Source organism: Cajanus cajan, chromosome 1 (genome assembly GCF_000230855.2).
Source record: "Cajanus cajan strain Asha chromosome 1, NIPB_CcT2T_4, whole genome shotgun sequence".
Lineage (NCBI taxonomy): Eukaryota > Viridiplantae > Streptophyta > Magnoliopsida > Fabales > Fabaceae > Cajanus > Cajanus cajan.
In genome coordinates this window covers 33019910-33039988 of record NC_138517.1, presented here as the reverse complement: position 1 = coordinate 33039988, position 20079 = coordinate 33019910, and the positions used below count along the sequence as shown (strand labels likewise).

General features: G+C 28.3%; 1 protein-coding gene and 1 pseudogene across 1 annotated transcript; one reads left to right on the top strand and one right to left on the bottom strand.

The window, feature by feature from the left end:
* Positions 1-6055: 6055 nt before the first annotated feature.
* Positions 6056-7885, bottom strand: LOC109799260 (uncharacterized; annotated as a pseudogene).
* A 4778-nt stretch (positions 7886-12663) lies between these two features.
* Positions 12664-18198, top strand: LOC109799148 (protein MANNAN SYNTHESIS-RELATED). The gene is made up of 6 exons (XM_020359676.3): positions 12664-13146; positions 15342-15474; positions 15546-15616; positions 15974-16059; positions 16530-17109; positions 17533-18198. The coding sequence occupies exons 1-6, from the start codon at positions 13039-13041 to the stop codon at positions 17800-17802; spliced, it is 1248 nt and encodes a 415-aa protein (XP_020215265.2). The 5' UTR covers positions 12664-13038; the 3' UTR covers positions 17803-18198.
* Positions 18199-20079: the final 1881 nt, after the last annotated feature.

Below are 20079 nucleotides of genomic sequence, written 5' to 3'. Positions count from 1 at the left end.
CCCAGGGGCCATGCCATCCCTGGTCATTGATGTGAGGAACAACAATCACATCACAATCCACACAATCTCTTGCAATTAACCCTATGCCAGGGCTGCCATATTTGACATAAGTGATACGTGTCAATTGTCTCACTCATCCCACACCATGTCAAGGTTACGCCCTCCCTGTAGCATCACTTACCTAGGGGCCATGTCATCCCTAGTCATTGATGTGAGGAACCACAATCACAATCATAATCACATCCATACAACATCTCATCTCATAGCTCAATTCCATATCACATACACAATTCCATATACACAACAGATAAGTCCAACAAATTAAGGATTTACACACTCCTCAAGCAATTCACATCTAGATTATCAATTCTTATCAAGTAATATAACAATAACATTCATAAATTGATATAATAATCGATGGAATTACCAATTTAATATAATTTTAACATAACGGTAAAACCCCAATTATTCCAAAACCTAACTCACAAGCACTTTTCTACAATTTCGTTCTCTCTCCCAGATCATCATTCTTACAAATTAAATATATATTTTTAATCCTCAACACATACAGAATCTAATGGGATCATCAATTCCTCAAATAGAAATAATCCAATTTTTCCAAAACCTAGCTTACAGGCACTTTTCTATAATTTCGTTATTTCTCCCAAATCATCATTCTTACAAATTAAATATATACTTCTAATCCTCAATACATGTAAAATCTAATGGGATCAACAATTCCTCAAACAGATATAATTATAAAATTACTCAAAATCTTAAGGGACTCTTCATCTACCCAATTCCCTCATGTAACTCTACATACAAATAATCCCCTTTTCCCCTGTACCTTGATATGTAGAAGTTGAACCTACACAAGATCTGGTTGGTCTCCCTCGCTAGGTTCCCCTCGGTCTGAAGCAGAAAGTAGAGGGAAAGAAGAGAGAGCAGAAGAAAAGAAATCAGTGTGCTTTTTGGGAGTGGCAGAGAGCTCAATTTATAGGCATCAGGCTTCACCGGAACGGCCTGTTCCAAATCCATAACTGCCCGTTCTGGACCCTTAAATCACGACAAAAAATCACATCCAGAACGGCCCGTTCTAGGGTGCATTTAATACTCACAACGGTCATATTTTGGAATGGTCCGTTCTCAACTCTGAAACGGCCTGTTCTCAATTAAGAATCATAGGCAAAGATAATGGTTTGGAACGGCCCGTTCCAAATACGGAACGTCCTGTTCCGGGCTACCAAAAGTAGGTCTATTTAGTAATTTGGAACGGCCCGTTCTAATTTTGGAACGGCCCGTTCCGGGCTACTAAACCACCTTAATTGAGTTCTTGACCTAGTAAAAATTTGGGTTGTTACAAAATATATTATAATATTTTTTAATTAATATTAATTATCTTCATATACTTATATTAATTATCTTAATATGATAATAGTCATAAAAATAATAATGATTATAGTGATAATAATAATAATATTAATAATACAGTGATAAATATAATTGAAATGACAACGATAATAATATAATTTTATTTTTTAATATGTATTTTTATCTGGCAAAAAAAAATTATTTTGTCTCATAATTATTCTGTAAATAGTACATGATATAATTATATTTTTACTTTTTAACAAATCAAATTGACTTTGAGTATTAAATTTAGTTGAAAGATTGATAGGTTGAAAGTTGAAAGTTGAAAGTTTGAAAGGTCAGGTCCGAGTAAATATTGTACAGGTTATAACATTCCAAACATTTAATGAAAATATATACTTTTTTGTTTGTTGAATACAATTAAATTAACATACTTCATGTCAACTTTGATGCCGCATTTCAAAGTAAATGAAGACAGTTTTTTTTTGTCATGTTTCAAATCCATGTTACTTATGTTAATATGATATGCATATATACGGTATAATGCGTTTAAAAATAGTTAAATTTTGGATAAAATCTTGTTTCGTTTATAGTTTAAATATAAATAATTGAATTATCGATGGTGATATCATTTAATGAATTTGAGTATACCAAAATTTTAGTTCAGTTGATGGACGTAAATTGTTATACATCTTGTTAATATCAAGTTCGATTTTAAGAGATAAAAAAAAAAAAAAAAACTAATGAGTTTAATTAAGTATATTAACAATTACTTAAAGGTATATTAACCAAAAAAAAATCAACTCAACATATATCTCTTTAGTTTTGTTTTGTGTTATTCTTTTTTTTTTCCCTTCATGTATAAAAAAAATATTGGCAACTAATTGAAAATGTAAACTTTTAAGTGATATCATCATATATTATTTAATGCAAACGTTAAGAAAAATTCATTACCAATAAACAAGTTCAGCTCTAAATTTTTTGTTTGAAAATGCTATTAATGCTAAGATATAGCTTCTTTTTTTTTTTTACACTTTTTAAAGGTCAACTAAATAACTTAAGTAACTTATTTTTTTACCTAGCTAAGAGGTTGACATAATGATTTTTTTTTAAGAAGATATAACTTCTTTTTACTAAGTCAGTTCATATAGAAATAAAATGGTATCTTTAATTGTGGCATTATGTTCAAATTAGAAACTAAACTTTAATTCTTAATTAAAGAATATAAGTGTTAAAATTACTTGTACTAACGACATTTGATTGACATAATGATAGAATTATAAAATAGTAGAAAAAATGTATTATTTTGGTATCTAAAATTAAGATGTGAGATTAATTACATTAATTCCTGTAATATGAAAATGACCAATTTCATTTTCAAGAGATGAAAAAATTGATCAAATTAATATTTTTTAACATTAATTTAGTATTTATAAAAGACTAAATTGTTTAACATTTTCATCTTTTAGGGATGAAAATGGTGAACTTTTTATACATCAAATTACAATAGCCATATCAAAGTTCTAATATAAGATCATGTTTATGTTATTCCAACTCCTTACTACTATACTAACCCTATTAATTCAAAATGATGATTTCTATCTTTAAAAAATAGATACGACAAAATATTGTAGATCTTTTTTGTAGCTAATATAATAGTTTTCTCAAAATCAAAAATTTAGTAATACTATTGATCAGAATAAACTCAAAAACATGGTAATTAACTAGTATAACATTTTGATTTCATCGCAAGTTTGTGAGCAATAGAATTGATTTGTCTTCTAATAAAATAAACTACGATGTTTTTAAAGTTGATTAAATATCTCTTGACAGCTTAATAAAATGAAATTAAATTAATATTATTTGATTTGAAATTAAAAATGTTGTCCACAACTTGTTAAAATCTAACTCATTAATATAATTTTGGAGATTTAACTGTTCTAAAGTGAGGAGATTTTACTTTAGAGAATAAAATACAATAATAATTGTTGATTAAAAAATTAACGATAAATATTATAATTAATTTTAAATTATTATTATTATTATATATATATATATATATATATATATATATATTAGATTTTATCATAATTCTACTTAAATAGATGGTGGTGAACCAAAACTCCAAGCTGATTTTGGCATTTTGCTTTGACAAAATCACTTGTATCATCATGAATGCATATGCCATAACCACATATAGACATTGATCCCCTAAAAGCGCAGCATCTACGTTGATTTTTACAACTCCAATAGTTGCCTTTTAGCATTTAGTTGGTTTTACCAAATATATCATTAAACTAAATTAAAATCAAATTATTTTAAATCTTGACTTTAAATATGAAATAAATTATGTTAAAAATAAAATATTTATTTTATATATTATTGTCTTTGATAAAGATAGATACTTCGCGTCCATACTATAATTTTAAAAAAAATTATAATTAAAATAAAATTAAAACAATAAATATTATATTTATCATAACTAAAAATATATTTAAATAGTAAACTATTACCTCTTTTTAGATTTTTCATGCGTTAAATTACAAATTTAATTTGAGTTCAATGACTATATCATGTTAATGTAAATAAAAGAAAATATACAGTTAATTAATTATAAATTATTGTTAGTATGATTTTAAATATAATTATTATATAAATTAATAAATTAGATTAAATGAAACTGTAGAATTTACTGCATAATCTATTGTCTTATTTCATAAGAATAATTAATATAATATAATAAATATAATGGCCGAATCGGTTAAACTTATATTTTATATAAAAAAAATACTAAAAGTATTCTTTAACAAATTTGACACTATAGTGTGAAAAAAAATTTACCCATTAAAATTATAATAATATGGATATATAAAATCTAATTAATCGTTAATCTTAGAAAATATAAAATTGAAATTTGGACTTACCAGTGGATAGTAGCTAAGCAGAAAGAGGCGGCTAGCAGGTGACGTAAAAATTAAAATGCATAATGTATCTGACTGCACAAAGTTTTAGACTTTTTTATTTGTTGCCTTTGTTTACGGAGGATGATCACATTAAATATTTTCATTTCCATACCTAAATATATAATATATATGGCCATGTTCAATGTTGATAAAATTTTGTTAAGTATATACATTTTTTTTTTACTTTCTACAAATAATTTTAAAAGTTATGCTTGTTGAGAATTGTAATTTTTTTTAAAATTTTAAAAACGTCTAATTAGCATGTTAACTATAGTTTTTAATTATTATTTTTTTTGAGAATTTTAGTATATTAGACGAAAAAAAAGTAATAGTTTTAATTTAAAATTTTGGAAAAACTTAATCAATCTTTCTATTAAACGCATCCTTATTTATGTCCAAAAACAATATGTACCAAAAAAAACACACCCAATTTTATTTTATTTTTTATATGCCCCTTATTTTAAACACCCCATATTAATTAAAAAAAAATCATTGGCGTGTACATCTCTCTTGCATGTGAAGGTAACCGATAAAGTCAAATTAATGTAAGTGATTAAAATATAGAAGAAGTGTACATTAACTTTTGGCATGCATTGACATTGGTATATATGTCTAAATAGTAATAATACTAATATCATGTTTTAAAAATATGTTTTGGATAATCTTCTTTGGCTGAGCCAGTGATGATATATATAAATATTATACACGAAACAAATCCACAAATTGTCTTCTTGCATTCTATTTGTCGTACTAATCCTTCTTGATTGTTGAAAATCCTTGTGATTAATCTCAATATAAAAATTTCTTGGGTACAACTTATCTTTCAATTCCCTTGATTTTGGTTCATTACACTCTGACTAAAGTTTTATTTTTGGTCATTTTATTCAAACAAAACAGCTACTATTGTTTATCATTTTTCCAAATGATAAAAGATTCGTTTAAAATGTGAAATGCAAACCTCTTTCCGTACTAAAAATTATCAAATGAGACTGTACATCAGGTCAACAGTTGTACACAATTACGTTTGAAAACTGACATTAATCTTTTTGAGTGTCCGTGTTGACAATTTTTCAAAAACCAATTCTTTTATCGGAACATTTTTTAATGTAAAAATATGTAATTAAAGTTAATTTAAATTTAAAGTTTATCTAAACAGTAAAAAATTACCCAAATAAATTCTTGTCGATTATGAATCAGACGTGCCCTTAATATGTATTTATGAGTTGGTTTAGATTTAATTGAATTTGTTAAGAAAATTTACTCGAGAATAAAAGATAATAGTAGGTGCGTCGTACCAAAATAAACGGTAGTTGTACAGAAAAATAATAATTACTTTTGTCGAAAAATTCAACATTCTTTTTAACTCCATAACATTTTTTTTCAAAAAAATAAATTAATCTAAAGAGTTGACTTAGTATATAAAAAAAATTAAGAAAAATAACTTTTTTTTTAATTTTTATTAACCAACTTTTTCTTTAAATACTAATATTTAAATTTTCTTTTAATATTTTTAAATTAATTTTTTAAAAAAATTAGTAGACCAACCACTTTTAATATGGATTCATATTTCAACAATTTTGTTTTTTATTTGTCAAATTCTAGCTTGAAACTTTAATAATGTTTAAGAGAATTAAGTTCAATTTTACTTTGATCAACAACTTATTGATTTTCTTTTAATATGACATATAAGAGCATCTACAGTAGAAGTTACTTATAAGCAACTCTCATCTACTTTAAATGGGTCACACTGTGCCACGTTACTTATAAGCAATTCATATTATAATTTTACAATTTTTGCTCCAATGGAAATTGTTTATAAACACCTCCATTTTTTTACAACTCATACTACACTTTTTAACAACTCACATTACATTTTATGATAAATTTTTTAAAAATTAATTATTATGAATAATATATAAATATGAATAACAAACAAAAGAAATTACATAATAAAAAAATATAATAATAAAAAGAAATTACATAATAAAAAGAATTACCAAAAATTACAACAAAATTAAATATAAAAACTAAGAAATTACATAATACTATAAATGCATGATAAATTATTTATAACGATAAATTATTTATAACAATAAATACGCATTAATTTTCGTTATTATGATGTCCAAAACGTTCCCAAATATGTTCTACCAAGTCGTGTTGTAGTTGTCAGTGTTGCTGTCTATTACGAAGATGTACCCTCCTTTGTAAGTATGTTGCAGTAAAAATAGGATGAAGACCAATAGATACATCGGTAGTCGAGACTTCGTTACCACCATTATCCTAATCAAAATTAATATTGTATGCGTGTCTCTCATCTTCAACTATCATGTTATGTAGTATGACGCATGCATACATGATATTCTTCAATGTATCAACATGCCAAGTACATGCTGGTCCACACACAATTGCAAATCGAGATTGCAATACTCCAAATGTTCGCTCTACATCTTTTATTGCCGATTCTTGTCGTTCGACAAATAATTTTCTCTTTTCTCCTTGTGGCATAGGGATGGTCTTCACAAATGTAGCCCACTTTGGATAAATATCATCAGCAAGATAATAACCCATATTATATTGGGCTATATTCACTATGTATTGTACAACAGGAGCTTGTCCTGACAAAACCTCATTAAACACATTCGAAGCATTCAACACATTAATGTCATTATTTGAACTTGTCGTGCCAAAAAAAGCATGCCAAATCCACAAGTCTCGTGAAGCTACAGTTTCAAGTATAATTGTGGGTTTGCCGTGATCACATCGACAAAGTTGTCCTTTCCAAGCAACCGGACAATTTTTCCATTCCCAATGCATACAATCAATAGACCCTAACATACCTGGAAAGCCACGTGCATTCCCCATTTGAAGTAGTCGTTCAACATCTTCATTGTTAGGCTTCCTAAGGTATTCAGCTCCGAATATGTTGCACACACCGGATACAAATCTCTCTAAGCATTCCACAACAATGATTTCACCAATTCAAACGTAATCATCTGTACTATCAGCACTTAATCCATATGCTAATATACGAATTGTAGTTGTGCATTTTTGTAATGGTGAAAAACCCTTCTTTCGAGTTGCATCAATCCTCATCTGGAAATAATCATCATAATGACCAAGGGCTTCTACAATTCTAAGAAACATGTGCCTTTGCATTTGAAATCTTCGTCGAAGTTGAGCATCTGTGTAAACTGAATTCTCAGAGAAGTAATCATTGAACAATCGATTGTGCCCTTCTTCACGACATCGATCAATCATCAATCTTTTTTTCCTTCGACGAGTAGTGTTGTCAGATTGTTGTTGAATCTCAAGTGTTATTCTCATTAAATGTTCGTCAGTATTGTCTTCAAGTTCCTCATCTATAACTTTCTCAAACAAAGCATCAAAGTCTCTGTCGGAATCCATTTTGTGGAAAACTAAAGTGTCAACTTTGGAGAGAATAGGAAACCTAATAGTCTCATCCTTACTAAATTTTATTTTCTTTGTTAGAAGCTCCTTCATGGATCTAGCATAAGAAGACATTTGTTCCAAGGCTTTTGCAAAAGTAATGTTGATTGTAATCTCTTGATTATATCAAGGAACCTTGTAAATTGACGTTCCTTGTCCTTCTTTGATGGAATATATGGATAAGATAAATTCTTCACAAAAAAGGGCTTTAGCTACTTTTTTCCCTTTCCTTTTACTTTTCTTCCTCAAATATTCATCTTTTTCATCACTTCTCTCACTCTTTTATTTTATTATTTTCTTCATTTTTCTCTTCCTCTTATTCACCTCCACTTCCCACTCAGTTTCAGGTTCAACTTCATTTTTCTTATCACCCATAATGTTTTCCATTTCATTTAAATCTTTACCTATCCCCTTTCCTACCACAATGCCTCTCCAAGTAGTGATTGACTAGCAATGCTCCTTAGGATTGACCCAAGTATTGACTAAGAATTTATTATTTTGTTGTTCTACTGACTACTTTCCAATTGTGCCACCTACATTTTCAACTTACTAATATAAGCTTTAATATTCTTCTAATTGGTTGTGATATGAACTGAGTGAGTGCCTCCTCTATTTTCGACAATCTATCTTGTTGATATGAATTTGGTTTTGATAAGTCTTCTGAGGAGGTTGTCTTGTGATTGTCCTACTTCCCATTTCCACTTAGAATACTGATTCTAATTACTTTTCCAACCTTGGTTCTAGTTATAGTTGCTAGTGAAATTGCCTTGCCTCTTTAAATTATTCATGTAATTAACTTTTTCCTCTTACTCTAGATCAACAATGGTACAATAGCCATTTGGATGGTCCCCTACACAAAAAATCACATTTCATAACTGGTTGAGATTGAGAACGTGAAGATGATCCTACTTGAAGCTTAGACATTTATTTCTTCAAATCCTCCATTTGTTGAGAAAGAAGTTTATTTTGATTTAGGATTGGATTATGTGTATCTAGTTCCAGAATACCTATTTTGTTGGGTTGACTTCTATCATGATGACCTTGATAATCATTGGCTATCAAAGCACCAATAATAGTTATAGCTTCTTCAGAATCCTTCATCATCATTGAACCACTTGTAAAATCATCTAACATTTTTGTTTGTAGTGATCAACCTATTACAGAACATATTTAGCTTTACAACATCATCAAATCCATGATTTGGGCATTTTCTAAATAAAGACTTGTACCTCTCCCACGCTTCACATAAAGGCTCATCTACTCCTTAAGAGAAGGTTGCAATGGTTGACTTGACACTTATATATCTAGATGGAGGAAAAAATATGGCTAAAAAATTCCTTTCAACATCCTCCCACCTAGTTAAACTCTAGTTTAGGTGGGATTAATTGCAGCCAAGTCTTAGCTTTTCATGTCAAAGAAAAGGAAAACATTTTGTGATATACTACTTTGTCATCCTCCCTAGGTACTCCTATAATGTTACAAAGCTCATAGAAGGTAGATAAGTGAGTGTAGGGGTCTTCATGATCCATCCCTTCGAACTGATTGATTAGAAGTGATAATTGAAAGCATTGTCAACTTCGCTTCTATTCTTTTTGTCTGACTATGCTAGAGAAATGCCTAGGTTCCAATTGATGTGTGTATTCCACTAAAAGCCTTCTTGGATTATTGTCGTGTGATCCTTCACCATCTGGATGTCCCATACCACCTGGATCTGCCATTGGTTCAGGCTAAGTTTGTTGAATTGGAATTGAAGTGGATGTGCCCTCATGTTGCTACCTTTCCTAATTTAGCTTCTTTTGCTTCCTTTTATTGCAATTATCCCTCTTAGTTGTTCTCTTTATTTCAAGATCAAAAAGCAAATGCTTAGTTGGATTTTTACCTTGCATGTGAAAAGAAACTAAATAAGGAAGTTAGCATAGAAAGCAACAAATATTAAATCTAACTACTATAAAATATATACAACTAAAATTCAAATAACCTTAAACAAGGATAGATTGAAATTACTAAATATATTAACGCAAGTCCCCAACAACAACTCCAAGAACTTGATGAGATTTTGAGGCAAGCACACCATGTCACTATAGTATATAAAAGGAGTATGAGTTGTTGAACCTTAGAGACTTAGAAGATACTTATAATTTGTTATCCCAGTAAAAACTTGAAATATAAAGATTCATAAACATGATGTGGTTCATATTTCAATATTGAAATTATAAAAAAGATAACAAATAAAGCAGTAGTAAAACTGAAAGATAACAATGTGCAAAGCTATTGGGATTGAGTTTCACCAATTTCACCCTTATGTTATCCTAAGACCACATACATATGATTTCTGCCATCCTATGTTATTGAGTTCATTAATATCATTCAAAATCAATTCGTTACATTTAGAAATTCTAAGGAATCTAACTCAATAAACGATTTCTTTATTCATCCAGTTAGAAACCTTGCATTAAGCTTAAGAACTTGTTCAACTAATAACTCTAAATTTATTACTATTATTTAGAGTTATCAAGATTCCAAAAATGTTTCCTAACCAAAATCCAAATCAAAGATCAAAGATAAGGGATCAAGTTACCTTAATATTAAGAAAGAAATCAAAATCACTAACAATGAATAATAGATAATCATATGTATATAATCAAAAAGAGAACATGAGAGTTTGATGGATTACATTCAACCACAAAAAAAAATTAAAAATCAGTCACTCATGATGATGAGAGCTGATCGAAAATACATAGAGAAGGTGTAGAAGAAAGAAAGAAGGATCCTAAAACCCTAATTCCAAGTTGATTCTTGGACTTCGTACTTGCTTTATGATATTTCGCACAAGTCTCTGTGGTTAACTTCCTTTGTTTCTACTCTCTAGTCCTTATATATGTGTAGCAAATAAAATAAAGTATTGAAGAAAGAGAGTAAATTGCTCAACCCTTTCCAAACGATCGAGCAGTTTAAAGCATTATTCATAGTGAAGCAACTTCAATGACTAAGCCCTTCTAAATCCATTGAGCCCCCTGAGAAGCCAAAAATTTGCACCCTTCTAATGCCAATACACTCAACTCTTTCCAAACGATTGAGCATTTTGGCCTCTACTCCAACTCTTGCTCACTGCCTATGATCCACTCAATCGTTTTAGAAGTTCGAGTGGTTTTGGTATTTTTAGCTCCAAATCCTCTTTTAACCCTACAAGACAAGAAGAAAAAGGGTTATCAATAGAAGTCCTATCAACTCTATACAAAATAACCTACTTAGACAACCTTTTGATTTTTCTAATATTTAAGGGTTAAGTTAAAATTTTCTTTTAAAACCAAGTTAGATAAGTGCCAAATTAATAACATTATTAAGTAAAATTGACACTTATCACTTACCTTGTGTTTTCCTTATGGTGAGAACTATAATGATCTTACTTGGTATGAGAGTAGGACAAGATTAATTGAATGGTTTATTTTGCATAAAAATTATGTAGTGTTATAGATTGTATATGTGTACAAGGTCTGTATATAATTGTAATTAAGGGGTTTATTTTTCAACAATTTATTTCTACCCTATACATGTATAGTTTATATGATTGTCTATATAGCTTTTACATGATAATTCTAGGCAAGTTGTTGTCTATTTTGTTGCATAGTGATCATTAAATTAAAAGTTTTTAATGCATAAATTAAAATTAAATTTTTTAAAAAAAATTTAAAAACTATTTGATATTTTATTTTATTAATTCAAATTGATGGATAATCATAAACATATTTTATACGTTAATTTTGAATTAATGAAATGAAACAACAAATAATTTTCAAACTTCTTAAAAATTTGTAAACTTAATCTATACATTAAAAAATTTTAATTTAACAATTAAATCATTGAAATTTGATATAAAACATGAGTTATTAAGTGAAATAAATTTAGGTAGGCTTACTTTTGAAATAAATAGATTCATTCTTAAATTTAAATATTATATTATAGGTTAATATAAAATGATACAATGAACTATTAAATAATTATGGTGAAAAAAAGATTAAATATAACTATTGAATTAGTTAGAGAGAGGAACATATTACATGAGTGAGACTTTTATCATGAAAGAATAAAAATAACATATATCATGATGGTTTGATTAAATCATGAAATATTAAGATTAAAAAAAAATAATGTCATATAACTTCCCTGTACAGGTTTCGAAACCCTTTATTGAGCTGCTTTCTGATCTATTTTCATCATATTTATTTCAATTATATAGGTTAATAATAATATCAAGCTTAAATATTTTTTTTAACGTGATGTTCGTTTATTATTTCATAGGTTGGTAAAATCTGTTATTCCTTATTATTATCAGACGCGTAGATCCAAAATAAAAAGAAAATAAAACAAAATTTGCTACACCCTTATTGGACCGAATAGAAAAAAGAAAACGACAAAAAGGAAACAATATTCCACAATTTTGTTAGGGATGCGACAAAAAAACATTTACCTATAATCCTTTTACTATGTCTTTCCTTCAAAGCCTTAAAAGTACATACAAACTTCGAAGGATACGAAGTAGTGTCATTCAAAAATTAAGAAATATTATATAGATTTTGATACATGAAAGTAATACATACAGGTATAGCTCTCACAGAAGAAAAGTGGTTGCAGTGAGAGTGAGCAAATAAATCATGGTTATTAATTTTCATAAATTAAGATCCAAAAAATTACGTAATTTCGTAAAGAGAATTTAATTTACCCTCCAAGAATGTTCACCTCAGTTACATCACAAACCATTTAACTGATCTAAGAATAGCGCGAGTGTGTGAGAGAAAGAACATGACAGTGAGAACGCGAACGAAACCAAATACACATGTTACGTAGGAACAAAAGATGAAGTTTGCATATGAAACTCTTCATAGCCAACATAATGTTGAGACGAAACGTGCACAAAAACAGGCGTATTTCAAGTAAAAATAGATTTGAACAATATCTTGAGTGTATGGTACACTATTTTTTGCAATGAAACCAAATTGAGAGAGAGCAACAAAAGGGTGATGATGATATATCTCTCTCTTGTCGCAAAAGCAATGGCTTTTGCTTATCTTATAACCTTGTTATTGGCAACAAAAAGTCTTTGTGCGTGTTGAATGGGGTTCTCAGTTTCATCACTTAGCTTTCGTGGTGTTTTCTTCCTCTAATTGGGTCGGCAAAACAAGGGCTTTATATAGAAGATTTGGTTGATCTATTGAGTTAAGTTTTGGAGAGGGTTTGCTCTGAGTGGAGAAACAAAATGTCAACAATGGACTTGAGGCAAGCCTTGTCTGGACTTCTCACTCTCTCTATGTTCATTATGCTTGGGAACATGATCAAGAAGGACCATATTGATCCATTGTATGGTGTAAGTCACCTCATTTTCACCTTATTATCACTTTTATTGTTATATGCTTAGTTATTTTCTTTTTCTTGTTTTGAAAAGTTGAGGTTTAATTATATATTTGCTTCTTCTTCTTTTTTTTGTTAAAGTAAGAAGTGAGTCATGAGAGATTCAAACACTCATCTTTACAATGAGAGACTTAAACACTCATCTTTACATTGAAAATTTTCAATTTAAAAGGAGAATTTTGCTAACTACAATGAATTTTCTTGGCTCGATCAGACAGAAATGTCTCCGGTAAAAGATAATTATGATTTTAAAAAAAATCAAAAATGACAATATTAAAAACAACGTATAAGATATGGAAAAGGGAAAAAAAAATGAGTAACAATTCAAAGTAAATGTCTATTGTATAATTAGATGTCTATGAACGTTTATTTATTTAAAATTTTAAATGTATGATTATTATAATAATATTATATAATTTAATAGTTAAATCAAATTGGTAATTTTAAAATTTATTAAATAGAGTGAATTTATAAGACTTAGTAATGTATAGTTGAAACTTTTTTTTCTTCTTAAAAGGAGATGATGGATAAGTACTCTTATATAAAAGATCTTTGAAAACGAGTAATTTATATTTCTGAAGAATAAATAACTTATAGTAAAGCTAATTAAAGGAGTTTCTTGATGAGTTTGTGCAAATTTTATTTTATTTACAATGGAGATCACTTAATTTGAATCCCATGTGCACCTATATTTTGTGTTGCTTTTATTTATTTTACTTTGTTGCGAAAATGCAAAGCTAGAACGCGTATATCAAATGTGGTTCATGTACCATATGTAAAAAAAAAAAAAAAAATTGCATTCACCTTATACTACTTTGTGTATGCTTTTGCGCTAATGTAAATAAGTGACACAATAACATGGTTAAATAATAATAATAATAAAGGAAATTAGTTTTTACGTATACATATTTTTTGGACCACTTTGTCCTTACAACCATCTCTTAAACTACTTTTTCTCTCTTTATTTTTTTAAAAAACTATCCTTACCATTACACTTACTCAAAAACTTATTATTAATTACTCATTTTTTTAATATATTTTTAAAATACATATAAAGACGAAATGTCTCATTTACACCAATAATAATAATAATCTATAACATTAATAAAGAAATACTTTATTTTAGTGTTCATATTTTTTTGGACCATTTTATCTCTTAACTAATTTGTTGAAATATATTTTTACCATTTAACTAATTTGTATAGCTATATTTTACTATTTTGAAATTAATCACATATTTTCTTAATTTTATTTTTTAAAATTTTTTTTATGATGAGACACAAAGTATCTTACTTTAACCCCAAGCGTGTGGTTCAGCAATAGAGGTTGATCCATGCTTAAGCAAGGTCAGGAGTTCGAATCCTGCCTTGTGTATGCAGTCGCGTTAAATCTTAGGACCAGCTATCCCACCCTTTGAGGTGCCTCCAACGTAGCGAGGAGATTAGTTACTGCTGTCGACGGTGAATATTCCCGGAACGAAAAAAAAAAATATATCTTACTTTCAATAATAATAATAATAATAATAATAAATAACATAATATCAGACATACGCTTCAATGTGGTTCTAGATGGAACATGCATGACTAATATTTTGTGTAGCTTTTATTATACTCTTTTATTTTACTCCTTTTTCTGTGTAAATATGAAGCTCATGATAATCTCAAAGCTAAAATGTGTGCATGAAAGTGAAACGTGGTTCATTTACCTTCTTATCGCGTCTTTGGACTCGTGTCCATTCTTGCATTCACCTTACACCGCTTGGTGTTGCTTTTGCGTTAATGTGTCAAACACACACTTCAATGTAATCTAACTTGATGCACATCTAATATCTTTTCAACTTTTTTTTTTTTTTTTAATTTGTTGTGTAAATGTGAAGTTCATCATCTCAAAGCTAGAATAGTGATGACTACAAGGATTATTCAAGAAATTTTGTTGGCATGACCCATTTTTTTATTCGTAAAAATTGAATGAAGTGCAAAAAATTGTTTTAATTTCCATTCAACATATATGCAAGCAAAACAAAAACCTGAGTTTTGGGAGGTTAATTCGAACTTCTCATGTCAATGTGAATTATTAACAAGGTGTTTGGAGTGATAAAGTCTGTTTTAAAGTCACTAATGAAGATTTTTAATTACACTTATCGATGTGAAGCTTGAGGTTCAAGCTACACCAGCTTCCCAGAATGCCTCCGAACAAACCCTTACAGCGGTTTCACACGTAAGCAAAATGCCTTTGAAGGAAAATGGTGAAGAACTTAAACCATGTAGAATCCCCCTTGCACTTGGTATGTTCCCATCAATCATGATCTATGTGGGTTTTGTTACTTATTCATGACTCATTATTTTGGACCTGCAGAAGAGGCACATCAATCTAAAGGTTTCGTCATATTCTCCTTAACAAATGGCCCTGAGTATCATCTCTCACAGGTTTGTCTGTTGCACTTGCACCACTTCTTTATCTTTTGGTTTATGTAACAACTTTCCAATGGAAATTAATTCATGGATAAAACTTATATGGTACTGATAATATTATTTTCTATCAGAATTGAAGTTTCACATTATAACATGCATTAATATTTAGTACAGATTTTGATAAAAATGCATTTAGACGTTATTGAAACTCTAACTTTGGTTTGATAATAACATCAACCAGACTTATGATATTGTATCTAAGTTTTGTCCTTAATTTATATATACTTCGTAAGATTTCTATTCTTTCTTTTCTTTTTCTCCATTATTTTTTTTTTCTGGTTTTACCATCATCTCTTGGGATGACTTGCACAGATTGCTGATGCAGTGGTGGTTGCTAGAATCCTGGGAGCCACTCTCGTGCTTCCTGACATCAGGAGTAGCAATTCCGGATATAGCATGTGTGTTCTCTATATAACTCGATAAGTTTCTATTTGAAATCATTTCTATTTTCCTATTTTTTTAACCATCAAGAAATTCTATTTCTCTATAGATCTATATACAAGCATTTTTTCATTAATTCATATCTTTGTTTTGCCACCGACCATTCATTGTCACAATCGTTAATACTATTATTATCTTCCACTCAAATTATACTTTAGATTTGTCATATTAGCCTGCATAGGATACAGTTCCATAAACTCCTTGTTATTGAAAGCATATGTATGAAGTAGTTTATCAATTGTCAGGGTTCACAATGATGCAGAATTTGCCTCATAAAGTTGACCATATTATTCAACGCACAACTCTTGATTTCATTTCTTAATTTGATTACTTATTTGCAATACTTAACATACAATAGAACATGCCTATGATTAATTCATCATGTTCTAACATACATCAGATTCTTACATATTTGATCTCATTTCAGGAGCCTAGGAGATATTTATGATGTTCAAAGAACTATTAATAAGCTGGATAGGTTGGTGAGAGTAACTAAGACACTCCCTTCCCAAGTATCCAAAGGAAACCCTCCAATAGTGAAGGTGCCTAACAGGGTTTCACAAGATTTCATTGAAAGGAAAGTAAAGCCAATATACAAATCAAAGGGAATTGTGAAGATTGAGTCATACTTTACCTCAGTTAATCCAACAGTAGCAGGAAACAAGAAGAGCCTGGACACTTTTGCATGCCAAGCAATGTTTGGAACTCTTAAGTTACAATCAGAGATAGAAGAAGTAGTGGACTCTATGGTCCAAAAGCTGCAATGTTTGAGCCAGAACTCAAATGGCCAGTTCATTGCAGTGGATTTGAGGACTGAGATGCCGGGAAAGGAGTGTCACAGAAAAGATGTCTCAGGAAGGAAACTTTGTTACCAGGCACATGAGATAGGTGAATTTCTCAAGAAGATTGGATTCAGTCCCGAGACTACTGTTATTTATGTGACTCGAACCAAATGGAATCATGATCTTGATGCACTGAAAGATATCTTCCCAAAAACCTATACCAAGGTAGTTTCACTATGACCTCAATTCTAATTTCACTGTAGTCAAGCTTGTTGGTTTGTTATAACATGTTTAGATTCACATTAGATTATTCAAAATAACACGTTACATGATTCGAAGTCACATTGAAATATAAGCTAATGTGATTTCAAGTAAATGTTCACTTGTCTGATTCCACGTTGAGAAATTGATTCAGTGTAGAAAATTGATTTTGAATTAAAGTAACTTTAGGTGATTTTTGCAGAAGATCAGAAATTTTTTTAGTTTAACCACTAACTTTCTTTCAGAACAAAAAATTCAAATATAAATCATAATATTTAAAATAAAAATAAAAAAATCATTTAAAATTACTTTGCAAACACTCACCCAAGCACACACTTAATTTTCTTCCCTTTTGAATGAAGTTTGTATGTCTTATTGATTCAACAGGAAAGTGTAATGGCAGAAGACAAGAAGGGTAAGTTTCTGAGGTCTGAATTTGAGAAGGTGATTGATTTCTACATGTGTTCTGAAAGTGATGTGTTTGTGCCCTCTATTGCTGGCATCTTCTATGCTAATGTTGCTGGGATGAGAATTGTATCAAGGAACAACCACATACTTGTTCCTGCTGAAATAACAGGTCCATCAGCTTCAGCCTCTGACTACATGTCTCCCTATGTGTCTCAGAAGAGCCATTTTGCGTATGCTTGCTTTTGCTAATCTACCCCTGTTCTCTAAATGCATCTATGTTTATGTCAACCAACTTGTGCACTCTGTTCAAGATGGAAACAATGGTTATGGTAAAATAAAAAGTGTGTAGCAATATTATGTGTCAGCTGTTAATATCTCTACCTTCATGTTTGAATTTCTAGGATAAATTTTTCTCATTAGTACTTAAAAGAGATGAAAAATTAATAAATTATATTTTTATCCTCTATAATATCTAATTCGTATTTTTATATCTATTTTTAATTATGTAATTTTAATTTTTTAATTTTACAAAATTTGTAATTTTGTACCCTTCATTGAATGTTCATGTGATCATTATTAAAATTATAATATTAATATAGTTGACATAAAAATTAATATTTAATAATATTCAACTTAAATTTTACTTTTAATTTTTATTTTATCTCATAAAATTTATAAAATGAGATAAAAATGTGAAATAAAAATATAAGTTATTAAATATTAATTATTATATCATCTATCTAATATTAAATTATGATAAATATTACAATTTTAATAATTAACAAATGAACATGTATCAAGAGGACTAAAATTACAAATTTTATAAAATAGAAGGATTAAAATTATAGAATTATAAATTGAGAGACAAAAATTATAAATTTGATATTATTGAGGGATTAAAAGTGTAATTTAGTCAAAAATAAATAACTAAATATTTTATAAGCTAAAAACTTATGCATAGATATGTTTTTAATTCTTATAAATTAGCTTACTTTTGATTTTGGTTCTTTTTCATCATCTAAATTGAAATTGTTTTTAGTTCCTAGTATTTTGAGATTTTTATTAACTACTTTTGTATTTAACATATGATTAAGTAATATTTTTAATAAAACCCACAATTATATTTTATTCCATGTTAGTATACGAAACTTTTAAAATATTTTATAAATTTTTAAAACAGATTTCATTTATCTATCTTAAAATAAAACCCATAATTATATTTTATTCCATGTTAGTATACGAAACTTTTAAAATATTTTATAAATTTTTAAAATAGATTTCATTTATGTATCTTAAAATAATTATTGGACTGGAAATAACAACTTTAAATTTTAGAAGAATAAATATATTTTAGAGACTAAAATTAAAATTTATCCATTTTTTAAAAACCAAAAACAACTATTCTAAATGTTAGATGAAAAAAAATATTATAAAGGCTAAAATCTATTACACGTTTAACTTTTATAACAGTTTTCCCACTTAGATTTGTTTTTTTTTTTTTGAAGTTAAGATGGACACATTAATTTTAAGTTGTAAAATATGTTTTTTTTTTATTTTTTTCAAATACAGAACTTCAAATGGTACCCTCATGGAGTCCCAAAATTTGTTTACTAAGCATCACTAGCTACTACATAAGCACTATTTTCTTTGAAATTACCATTAACTTTGCCATTCCATAAACTTTAGACAATATGTTGAATTCTAAAGCAATTTGTATTGTAATTTGTACGACCACATACTAGTATACCCATCATATCTATACCTCTTATATGATTTATTATAGGCTTAAATATATGTTTTCAATCCCTCAAATTTAAGGTAAATATATTTTTAGTCCCTCAAATTTAAAATTGCTACTTTTAGTCCCTATAATTTCAAAAAATCTTATTTTAGTCCTTATATTCAAATTTTGTTAAGAAATTTATAAAATATTATTGCATAAAATCTACTTATTAGTGTCTCTATTAGTGAAAATATCACATTAAATTTGATTGATATTGCATAACTGTCTTAATTAGTCACTTTTAAATATGTTATTGGTAACTTAAATGACTAAAACAAGATTTTTAAAAATTACAGGGACTAAAAACAACCATTTTAAATTTGAGGGACAAAAAATAAATTTATCTTAAATTTGAGGGACTAAAAATATATTTAAGCCTTTATTATAATATGCTTCCCAAACTAAAAAAAAAATTAGAAACCTGCTTCTATTCGTTTTATATTATTCCTTTTTATTTGTTACAATATTATTCGTTTGTTTTCGTTCATAGCATTACGTTTAGTATGTATATAATTATCAGAAATGAAAAGTCAAATCTTAAAATAAGAATTTATAACTTCACATATTTAAAATTGACCTTATCAATATAAATTATCAATATTTTTTTATATTTTTTTGCTACACTTAAACATTTTACACCCTCTATTCATACAAAAATTTTAAGATCAGCATCTTCTCATGCTCTTTTTCTATTTTTTCATAGTTAGTTATTTAAAAGTTTTATTTGAATTCTTTTTTATCAC